This window comes from Rhipicephalus microplus, chromosome X (assembly GCF_043290135.1).
Source record: "Rhipicephalus microplus isolate Deutch F79 chromosome X, USDA_Rmic, whole genome shotgun sequence".
Classification (NCBI taxonomy): Eukaryota; Metazoa; Arthropoda; class Arachnida; order Ixodida; family Ixodidae; genus Rhipicephalus; species Rhipicephalus microplus.
The window spans coordinates 114,711,032-114,723,618 of NC_134710.1; the positions used below are offsets into that span (position 1 = coordinate 114,711,032).

General features: G+C 42.1%; 1 protein-coding gene across 1 annotated transcript; it reads left to right on the forward strand.

Annotated features, from left to right (window-relative positions):
- Positions 1-552: 552 nt before the first annotated feature.
- On the forward strand, positions 553-1,804 carry LOC142775085 (uncharacterized). Its single transcript, XM_075876408.1, has 2 exons — positions 553-636; positions 684-1,804. The coding sequence occupies exons 1-2, from the start codon at positions 553-555 to the stop codon at positions 1,542-1,544; spliced, it is 945 nt and encodes a 314-aa protein (XP_075732523.1). The 3' UTR covers positions 1,545-1,804.
- Positions 1,805-12,587: the final 10,783 nt, after the last annotated feature.

Sequence of the window (12,587 nt, forward strand, 5' to 3'; positions counted from 1 at the left end):
TAGTGTTTTTGGGCTCCGAAACTGTTAATGACACATGCACGCATCAAAAGCGCAGCCTTTGGATCTTGATCCAATACAACATTCAAAGAACACAGTATCTGGGACCAAAAAGAAAATAATTTTATTGAATGGTTCACTAAACCATGTGCAACCACAATATTTCAAAAGGAATTTGTGATACGTCCATTAAAGCAGATTTTTCATTTTTTTGTCTCTAATAAATTTTTGAGACAAAGTTGAAAAAAGAAGATGAAGAGCGAAGGTATCACGCACTTCCGTCTTCTTTCAAACTCCTTTTTGTGGGTCGCTGCCGGAAATGAGAGGAACACCGTCATCATCTTTCTTTGCCACGTAACCGAGAGGCGTCGAACAAGTGCGCTTGGTGACTCCGCTTCGATGCGCTGACGTTCCGTGCTGTCATAAAGCTTGAGCACGCTGCGAACGTTTGGTGTTCTTCACGGTCGCCGAGCGTTCCTTCTTGCTGACTCTGACGGGGTGTTTTCAACGGTGACACCAGACGACGGTATTGCATCGAGGCCATGTGAAACGGCCATGCCGGCAATCGAGACCGACCATCCGCGCAGCGATCTGGCCTACCTTATGATGAGCCATCGCTCGTCCAACCCGGCGGCTCAGGTCAGCTTCGAGTCAAGCGAGCACAATGACACCGAGGCCCATATTAGACCGTCGAGGATCGTAGAGGCCAGTGCCAGTCAACGCCACTGGGCCGCCAGCCATTGAGGAACCCCAGGGCCAGGCAAGGCAGTCCTAGGCCATGCCAGGCAAGCCATGCCCAGGAAAGTGGAAGCCAATCTATGCCCAGGCGCCTTGGCCAGGGCCAGGCATGGCTGGCCCGACCCAGGTGCTATGACCAGCTGCGAGGTCAATCAGTGAAACGACACCCAAACCAGTATCTGACCGTCGAGCGTCAACGACGTAAAGAAATGACATGCACCCAGTGTTCCTGGCTCTTGACGGCAGTCTACCGGGGTTCGTCTTACTTCGAGGCTCGAAATTCGAAAATACCGAGCGTCAAGGAGTGCAACAATGACAACGAGGGTGAAGAAATGGACCAGCAAACACCCGACAGTGAAAACACGAAAAACGAGGACTCGGATTCGTCCTTCGGATCCGAAGATGACATTTGGGAGATCTACGAGGAACATTGTGAAATGAGACGATCGGAGTACATTGATGACATGGCTAACCTCGAGCGACAGTTTGTGCACCTCAAGGAACAGCTTTACCTCGAGCGAGCAAACCAAAAAGAATTGAAACTTGAAGATGTAAAACTGGGCCTTGCAACTGAATACCTGCAACCGCTTGAAGACCTTCAGAACAACATAAGTAAGCGGATAAAGGTCACAGGTGTTCTGAAGAAAATGAAGTTGAATAAGATCAAGCGAAAGTACGAAGCTGAGGAAATCGCAGCATGTCCATATAATGAGAGTGGACGAGCTTTGTTGCAAGACTCCATTCGATGCGATTTCGACGAAAAGATCAGGTTACTTGAGGAAAACCACAAGAGCATTGACATCAAGTAAGATTAGATGACGGCCCTCTACCGGTATACAGTCGAGACTGTGCCAGCCAGCCACACTCTCCCGTCTGCCTGTCATCCAAAACGCCCATCGCAGACAGGGCAGTCGTATGTCATGAATGCGCGTATGCGAGCCATTCCCGTGCCATCCAGATTCGTAGGCCACCTATGGACCTCTGCTGCTGAGATCAGGGCCGCCCATGTCCACTGCCTTAACCGGGGAGGAGCGATGTGGACGCGCTTGCACGGACGCTGAAGGGGCGTGTAGGCGTTCGAACAAGTCGGGATGTTTTGTCAGTCGTTTATTATTTGTTTAATTGGCTATGACAACATTACTGTTTTTATAGGAATCGTTATTTGTGTTTGTATTCATTCGTCTAATAAAATAGAAATGCCTGAAATCTCTCGCTTTCCTGGTATCCGGGTTTTGAGTTTCTTTAAAAAGATTGGGAATACTTATCAGATATTCATAATTGTCCTGGTAGGATTCTAGTGGGACATGTCCTTTCTTATGTATGATATCAAAACGGATAGGTGTCAACAAGAAAATCACTAAGTTACGCATTTGGCAAAAGCTGCTCCAAACAGTAAACGTTGCTTCGCACTGTTAGTTTTGCAGACTAAAGTATGCATACTAAACCGATTCTGACCCTTAAGGGTGTCAAAAAGGGTGCCAACACGCTAAGCACACCCTTTGAGCACCCTATTTGTATCTCAGCACCCTACAAACGGAACCTAAAGGGTGAACACATCAAAAGGGTGGAAAATAGGGTGCAAAAGGGTGCAACAACTAATAGGTGCTGATGAGCACCCATTAGGGTGCACAGTCGCCGACAAATCTTTGTGAGTAATGTGGTCATAGAGCATAACCAGCAGCTTTTAGAGGTCTACTGGTTAGACACCATGGTCTCAATAATAGCCCCACCGCAGTAACGGATATCTGAATAGCGACTGTGCACGGCTGAACGCAAATTCTGCACTGGTTCTTGCATTTTTGCTGCCTTTTTCTCGTCACCTCACGGCCGGTGCTGACCAAGCTATGCGCTATAAGTTCACTAGCCAATGGCGGAGTACGCAGCTTGTAGAGCTACAATAGGATTGTGACTTACACATATAGAGCTCTCGGCCTCGTTTGCGCCTAACATTGAAAACAAAGCTTCGTCCATGACAGTATATATAATTCATACATTTGTTAATGCAAATAAATACAAACCAACAAGACCGTGGTAGATAAAATAGTTTTTCTGTTGTACAATTATTTGTTAACCTTACAATGTATCAGTTGACACGTGTTACCAATTTTTATGGCGGGCTATTGACTTTGATATTCTAATAATATAACATTAAGGAAACGTTTTCTTGATTTTGTTCATAGAAATATTCTTCAAAGCAAGTTAAAATGAGCCTTGACTAAAACCTTTTCCTAAAGAAAATTCACTAAAGACAGCTAAAATATTGTTTGCCAACTAATACGCTTATTTTGTTGTGACAAATTTTGCTTGCTGCCTGTACTTTGTACTAATATACAACGGCCTTAACACTATTTTTAACAGCCAGCTTAACCACTCAACTAATGTACAGATGTTAACAAGGTATCGGTAAAAGAAATACACAAGCAAGCAAACGTTTCAAATTTCGCGCCCTTTTTCATATTTCAAATTTCGCGCGAATACGCGTCATGTCATTTTGTTATTTTCAAAAGTAAGAAATATTCTATGCAATACACACTAGCATAGCTTCTATTTCCACTACTTTTCACTATAAATTTAAGCCAAAACAATCTATTTACTTATCATATAAAAGATTATGTGCGCAAATGCGGATCGGTGGCGTCAGAACGACAGAAGTGGCGGTATCTTCCTAGAGGCCGCAACGGCCGTGTGCCGAGCTTTTAAAAAGTCGATTTTTTATGTTGTTCAAAGTGTGCTTGCGCTGTCTTTTGTGTTCTGTCGGTGCTGTTTGTTACGAAGATGCACTATACTCAAGAGAGGACCGGCGGCTTCGTACCGTCGAGCGCTCGCCAAACTAAAAAGGTAGGTGGATGTTTCTGCTGTCGACGCTTTGTTTTTTGCTTTTCCGGCCAAGGCCGCGGCGTGCCCGATCCAGGCTGCTGTGCTTCCGCTCGCGTCCTCGGCTCCTCCCGCGGTTAACACCGAAAGCGCTATAGTATAATAACGTTGTGAACTAAGGTTTTCCAAGCTGGTAGACGATAAGAAAGTTTTTAATAACGTAGCGAGCCTGCTGGCGTGTCTGATTTCATTAGGCTCAAGTCTAAGCTCAGGGACGTTACGCGCAGATGAATTTTTTCTGTGGGGAAGGAGGTTAAAGCAATGTGCGCTGTGCGGCTGTGAGTCGGTGGGCGATGCTCTGCACGCTATGAATCGCTATATTCTTGCAATGCCGTCGGACGCCACTCGGGGACTGCGCCTGGAAGCCGTAAGCGTCGTCTGTGTGTCGCGTGCGTTGGAGTATTCCGGTGATTCGCGTTGAATTAGATCTTTGCGCATTTAATTTGGAAGAATGGAGAAGAATAACGCGGTGTCTGTGTTGGTATTTACGCGGTCTTGTTCGTTTTCTGTGCCAAAGAAGTATATGAAGAAAGTTTTATATGTTACGCGTCCTCTTTTCAACAGCTACATGATCATTAAATGTGTGTGACTAATATTTAGGGTAGATGTGTTTTCCTGTGTGACCAAATGTGTTTGCATCCACCGGGCACGTATAATATTAAATTACCACGATATTCAGCTACATAAGTGTGCGTAAACTTGACACAGCGTGCTGTAGGTGTGGTTCTCATAGCGTGCAATTACGCCTGGGTCAATACATTTTGTCTATGAGTGACCGAATAGCCGTACCTTAGCTGTGCAAGCGCTAGGTTGAGCAGCAGTTCACTCGTTCGAGTGCAATTTTGGTGGTACTGCTTCTTCCCATCTGTTCACCTATCATTGCATTGTTCTGGTTTTAAAGAATTGTGGGCGCTGCAGCCCGCTTCGGAGTTAAAACTTTGCCGAATATCTTTACGTCTGCGAACATTCTAGAACGAAGTTCTACCACAACTTCCAATGACACTATCGAATACAAGTGTAACGCTTTATCTTATATCGTAAATTCTTTATGACCTCGCTGCAGATTTCCAAGTGACCTGTGATGTGTGCAGTGTATGAATACCCAATTTTTCGCTCAAAACACAATAAGGTTATACATCACAGTATGCGTGCCTAAGGCGTGCATATGTTGCTGCTGACATGCAAACTTAGACATTGTATTTATCTAAGACTGAACAAATATAAACTGCCGTTTTTTGAAGATGTACGCATCAGACCAATTGAATAATATTAAAAATTATGTTCACCAAGTGATTGTTGTTTATTGGCTTGCACCGACGTCACTAAAACCACCTTGTTGGTACTTAGACCACATGGTAGGATGCAAGATTCTTGACGTCGTATTGAATGTTATTGTCACATGATTTGCGAGGTAAATTATTATTAGCATACAGAGGCTAATAACGTTGTGGCCTCATTGTTATCATAATGAAGCAGGTTAGGCAATATGTGATTCTGCTGCCTTTACGTCATGTTGAGAAACCATTATGTTATGTAGCTATCTGCAGTGTCTGAGATTCTGGTTGCCGGTCAATATTGCAGAAGCTGGCCTGCTTTATTGTGATGGCATGGGGTTCAAGATTGATATTTTGTCTTAGCGTTTCCTCTTTTCCCCCCTATGGTCATTAGACAGCTTGTGCTGTTGGATTAGAAGTGAGGAGTAGTGCCTTTTTAGCCAACCAGAACAATTTAGATCAATGATCACTATGCAGCACACAATATTAATTTAGTGAACTCAATTTCAGGCAAATTATAAAGGTCCGAATGTTAGCTGTTTGAAGGAAGCTCCATTCGTTGAACTCATGAGAATAAATGGTAGAGAAGGAAAGGCAGGGAGGTTAGCCAGACCAGCAAAGCAAGTCTGTCACCCTACACGGGGGAACAGGGAGATTGAAGTCCTGTCGCAGTGGTCTAGTCACTAAGGTACTCGGTTTCTGACCGGAAGGTCGCAGGATGATATTCCGACCTTGCTGGCTGCTTTTACGATAAAGGTAAAAATGCTGTAGGCCTGGGTTCTCAGATTTGGGTGCACGTTAAAGAACCCCAGGTGGTCGAAATTTCTGGAGCCCTCCACTACCTTGGTAAAAAATTCATGTGTCAGTATTGCTTTAATTTTATCCTTTATCTGCAGTGGATGCATATGCGCGTACTGACATGTATATGCAGTGGTATTGCAATTTTACGTATTAAAATATTGATATGGTGCATATTGCAGGTATTTACCTAAGAAGCACATCACATGGGTATCATAACTACAGAAATGCAAATGTGCCTCTATGGATGCACTCGTGCATATATTTGGTCAGCTTCAAGAACAGAATTCATTGATTCCAGGCAACAGCATTACTCACGCATGCTTATCTCTTAAATACGCACAGTCGATACAGCTAAAAGGGCGTGTCTTCATCTAAGAGTTCGAACTTCATCTTCGTGCATGAGCGAGCTATAAAGGTGAATGAAAATTCACATGTATGACATCGACATGAAAAGCTCTGCAACAGCATGTTTTTTGTTGTATTTATACTGCAGCATGCCCTTTTTGTATTTCTCAGTTGCGTTCCACTAAATATATGTTGGCCACGCGTTTCTAGCTATTCACTGCAATTTGGCAAGCAGCGCATGAAGTCTAGACAAACCTCACCAAAATAATTTTTTTGCACTGGTGCAGAAATTCTTCGGCACGGTCTGTCATTTCATGTGAGTGAGGCTGCTCAAGGAAAGTTCCTGACAAGGTCAAGGAACCCAAGCACCAGCGAACTCTGAACCATTGTTCCAAGCATCAGCTCTGTTCACCCTGCTCATGCGCTGTGCCTCACCAAGCTACTGGACGCTGCCTACTTATATGAAGTGCTCTTCATATTCCCCTCCATTTGGCAGCAGTGTGTGTGGTCTTCACAGTGCTTGTCAAAATCATTTTTGCACAGGTGAGACACTTATTTCTTGCTTTAGTTGTGTTAGTATTACTGCATGCGCTCCTGCCAAGCAAGAGTACTAATGTTTCCTGTGAATTGTTTGTCATGGTAAACAGAAGATTTCAAGCACAAAATTCATGCTGAACTTTGGTCCTTCATGAAGTGTGGAACGAAGTTGGTGACAGTGTCAACGCGCTCTCTTTAGAAATAAAGGCTTTGCATGAAGAGCCTGTCGCACCTTCAAACAGGCACAAAAAATTTCCAGATGAAAATAAGCAGCTTCAGATGAAAATTGAAGAATTTACACTGTATTCAAGGTTGAACTATCTGGCATCAAAGGCGTCTCATATGAGGGTTTTATTTTGACGCTGTCCGAAATTTTGTGCGATGATTGAAAAACCATTACTCGTGATAATATTGACACTGCAGACAGAGTAGGAACAAACAAGCCTAGTTTGAAAAAAATAGTAGTGCATCATGAACGATGTTACAAATTAAATGTAACATAAGACAAAAAACTTACGTCTGTCTACAGTGGCCTTTCCTTTTAGATCAAGTAGTCCTATTTATGTCAATGAACACTTGACAAGACAAGGTAAGCAGTTAGTGAGAGCACGAATGCAAAAAAGCAAGTAGGATAGAGGTTCATTTGGATGCAAGGCACGAAATTGATAGCAAAAAAAATTGGAAACATTAGCAATTTTAAAGACTGCCTTCTTAGAAGATCTGGCAAAACGCTGTGTTGATGCCTTCAGCGCCACACTTTTCTTGAGCTTGCAATGTCAGTAAACTATGACTGACATGGCAGAATTTCGATACCTAGATAGTGAAAAATTGATACCTAGATAGTGAAAAAGGCCATTAGGTATCTTTAATGCGTGTACCTTAAATGCTCTTAGCATTATATATAAGACTAGTAGCCTGTGTCTCTATTTCGATGACATGTCGGTAAAATTTGAAGCCATTCTTTTGACATAATCCTTGTATTTTTCGTGCGATATAGCCCACCAAAAATACCAGGGTACAATTATCATGGCATTGCGTAGTTCATGAAATGGGGAAGAGGAATAGCGCTGTACATCAAAAGTTAATTTTTGGCTGATGTCAATGGGCTTCCGTGTGTTAAGTCCTGTGTTGAGTGTCTAGTAGTACGACTTGGGGGTTTTGTTTTGCAGCAATTAGCACGCCTCCATTAGGTCATAAGTAGGAATTTTGAGTTTCTGGAAACTAGGTAACTTGATTTTTCGGTCACAGATGAACAGACGATTTTTCGCTCACCACCAATGGGGCAGATGCCGGTGGCGGGTTTTCTGCGACACGAGCTCTTCAACGCTGTCATGTTAAAAAGCTGACATAGACAGCATTGACCAAATGAATGCAAAGAATAAAGTCAAGTGTCCTAGCAGGAATCAAAACTTAGTATTCTGCTTGGAAATTAAGTATTCTACCACAGAGCCATGCCCGGCCTCAGTTATACTTTCCAAATAGTCTCACATGTTTGTGTAACATCAACTGTCGTTGCAATACTGGCTATCAAATTTTATAACTATTACATGTGCACACCTATGATGCAGCCGTGAGGTCGAATCAAAGTCAATTGTAGTCAGGCACCGTCCTGTGAAGTATTTCTGTAGCAGTGTTGAGGGCTACCATCCTCGCGAGTGTCAGCGCAAACACCAATGCTTCATACTACTAGCCTACCACTTCTAGTGTGGCTAATATCCATGTTTCTGTTGGCATCGTAACGAAACAGCAAATAACTGCTAATGTTGTCAAGGGTGTAACGTCTCCCCATAACAAATGAAACCTATGCGGCTGTTTAACGTATGTGCCTGCGAGAATTTGTACTTACATTGAGCTCCACTTCATAAGATCGCTCAATAAAAAAATTAAAATACATGTTATGCGTGTTTCGCATAACATCGATTCCAAAAGTATGTGGGGTCTGCCAAATTTTTAGCATCAATTTTATAACCTAAATGCTGCCATAAACAATTATTTATTGAACATGAACAGCTGGACTGCACCATACTAAGTTTAAGGTATTAAGAAAACTGAATATATTCATGAGTACAGCATACCTAACAGGCAAATACTATACAACATACATGACACACTATTGTAAAGCTAGACTAGAATATTGCTTATTGGCACTTTACAATTCTTTAAAAACCCTGATTAACTTCAGTGCCTTATTCGGTTTGTTCAAATCGGATGCGAGCAATTACTTGATGAGTCGCTTTTTTACTCAAACCTAACTCATGTTTCACGTGTGCATCATGCTGAATCATTGCTCAGAAGTTTCTTTTATATATATTTTCTTTCTACTATTCTGTTTGTTTTTGTATGTGAAATCTGTTGTACGTGCTACCCTCTGTAGGCCCCCAGGTACTGTCAAGTGTACACAGCCTTTTGCCTGGGGGACCTCCAACAAGCATGTTTTCAGTTTAAAACAAAGCGGATTTTGATGCTGACTTCTACTCACATAGAACTAAAAACACTCCAGCATGACAAAGCATATTGTATCTTGGACAGTCTGTCTTGTGAAACTCTTAGTGATTACTTTTGTCTTTATTTTAGGCTTCCGGGTGCGAATGTTCTGTAGAGAAGGAGCACCCTGACCACACTTTTGTAAAAGGAACCAAAGTCGCCTGGGCAGCTGAAGATGGATTGTGCAAGTGTTTGAATGATCATATTAATCCAACACCACTTGCATTACCTTACCAATATTTGTGGTTCTGTAACGTACAAGTTTAGAAACACACACACACATATAAAGGGAGAGCTGTAAATAAGCCTTGAGCAAGTTTGTAGTCAAGGCTTTTAGCATGATGACCAAAGCATGTTATATAAGCCCACATGTTTCACCACACACCTACTTTCCTATACATTTTTTTTCAATTTTGTGGGCACTGGCAACACCCTCAATAAGCGCCTTTGGACTGCTGGTGCCTCTAACTTATATTTTGTTGTTTTAAATAATTTATTTGTTACCTACTATGCAAGTAGGGAAGTCAGAATGTTAAAAGGTAAAAAAGAAGTCTCGTCACAAAAAAGATGTCTACTCATAAGAAAAAAAATTGAAAAACAGAAGACTGATCCTCAGTAACAAATCTCACCGTTACAATCGGTGCAGAAGTTCATAGCTCATGTTTACTATTGTCAATATTTTTGAGTTGTATGCTATGTACAATAAAATAGTGACTATTTGCATCATGTTAATTTATTTGTCATAAATTTTTGTTGGGCCTAATATCTTGCATTCTCACATGCATAAAAGCTCACGTCTACTACACATAATTTAAAAGAGCGCAATGTGGTTCTATGCTTAGTGTATATTATCTGTGTGTATTTTAAAGTGAGTATATGGCATTTGAAATAATCACCAGTATTCGAAACTTGTGAATTTTTAATTTGCAGGTATGCATATCTGTATGGTGACCAAGCATCTATAAATTGTGCATGCATGTGTGCAGGAAGGGGCCTTGAATAGATTATATTCATTGTGGACCAAAAATGGGTAGCACAGGCCATATACGCACTCTGGGATCAATTTCATGATTATTGAAACACACATATTTATTCAATATAGCTTGCTTTAAGGTATATATTTACATAGTGTCTACTTCCACCTTGAACATTGCACCAGGCATCCGGCACTCTGCTGAGCGCCTCTCGAGGGCACTTTGGTAACTAGTACACAAACGTACAGACAGCTGTAAGTGGGGCCTCCACTTTGTTGACTGCTGGAGAACGGCGGCTTCGCCAAATCACACTTCCTTTGTGGTGAAGCTAACTTTGCTCTTGCAAAAGTACAAGCTTATCTAAAATTCGACACTGTTCTTCAGAAGTGCAGTAAGTTCAGCTTGTTCTATCCAGAGCACTGAAAAACAAAAACCCGAGGAACAGCACCTGGACAGGGTAAGGCACAATTCTCGATAACAGTGCCGGATTCTTTATTTGCCTATACACATAGAGAAAGATAAACACTGAAGCCAACTTACCAGTAGCTTCACTGCAGAGACACTGTGTTTTAAAGACGATAATGCAAAAGCCCCACCTAGAGCTGTCACTGTTTTTCAGTGCTATTTTCATAAGCGCCTGCGGAAGGCACTCTGTGGAGGGCCGGCCGCGTGCATGGTGCACGTGTTCAGGGAGGAATGGACGACTTAGTACATGTGTTCAAGTACTAACGAATCGTATGTGGGCTGTCACTCAGCATGGTCTACAGAGTATACAGCATTCTGCATTTTTAGCAATCTCCAGCATCAATCCTAGATTCGGCCCACTGGTACGTCGATGAGGAGCACCCTTCCAGCACCCATTTGAAAGGGTGTTATGACATCACGGCACCTTTTTTTAAAGGGTGCACTCATTACACCCTTTAAAATTTTTGCTCTGCACCCTTTCTCAGCACCCTTTTTTGAACACCCAATAGGGAGCAAAGGGTGCTCGTCTGGTGACAAGCTCATTTACACCCTTAAGGGAGAGATTTGGTTAAGTTTGTGGGTATGTTTGTTGACACTTAATTAAGCTGAGATCGCCTAAATAGCGGTAAGGTCCTAGGGACCTTGCATTGGTAAAGCTGTATATTAATTTGCTGGTCTGTCAACTTTATTGATTCATCGTAAAATCAAGGTGTACGTAAACTTGGAAGGAAACTGGCATAGAAGCTCACGTATGAAGTATAGTTGACGGCGCGTTTTCCCTGTAGCCGTTCACGTATTATAAAAAAACAATATACATACATATATATATATATATATAAGACGTGTACAACTGGAAGTGGTATAGTGACATCCTGCATTTACATTTTATGGCGCACCTTTCATTTGTCTTCTCGCCTTTTGTTTTTTCGTCTATTGTGTGCGTGGCGAAATTCAACAAAGCATTTCCTCAAACCAACTCGCCGTACTTTCTTTACTACTGCAGAATGTATATTATATACCTATTATAGATTGAATGAATAATTTCACAGTGTGCTTAATTTTACGTGGCTTCATTTCTCCACTTCGTAAGCCCGACCAACATAGTTTCTATGCAACAAATTCTTACGTTGATAATATATCTGTTGTATATGAACTGCTGTGGAAAAAACAGTGTACTACGTGGTTCATCGAAATGCAGCTAGATAAAGCCGACAATTCACTTTTGGTACACTTTTACGAGACTCAGACAAAACAGATATCATGTTCCGCTCTTATAATATAGAATATCCTAATCTGAAGAGTTTTAACAATGTTGTGCGACCGCCAATACGCCGGCATATCGCGACGTCCTTATCCGTGAACGGAGCGGCAAAAATAAGCATGTGCCGACAACATTGTGGGCAACTATGTTATGCGTTGCTTTATTATTCTGCTGTTTCTTTTTCACGTATACTGCTTTGATGAATTGATTGATGCACCAGTCAAGCTTTTGCAAGGTGTCTCTGGAAAACTCCGAAGTAATCATAGTTATGATTGACAATATTTGGTATTTTATTTGCTCTAAGATTTTCGCAGGTGAAGTCGGGAACGTCATATTATGCAATATGCCGCCCCCCTCCACATACACTCCACTCTCATCACCTTAGTAAAAATTCCAACCCCCCCAGATGAAAATCCTGGGTGCGCTACTGCCTATGTAGTATTATAGTATGAATCTCCATGTCTTGTTATATATATATATATATATATATATATATATATATATATATATATATATATATATATATATATATATATATATATATATATATATATATTATTGTAGTGGAATAAACGAGACCAAGAACAAGAGACCACACCCGATCCTGAGCCAACTGTTCTCATTCTGACTTCCTTCTCTTCTTGGCTCTTGCTGCCCGTGCGCCGAAGCCCCAGCGTCATTCTTGGTCATGAGTCGACACTCGGCCATGAATGCGCACGCGCGGGACTGGCGGCAAAGTTTTTGGTGGGCGGACTTTGCTGCATCGTGGTGGTCGGCCCCTACAACAATGCAACATGGGGCGACGGTCTGGGGGAAACGTCTCTGGTGGACGGCACT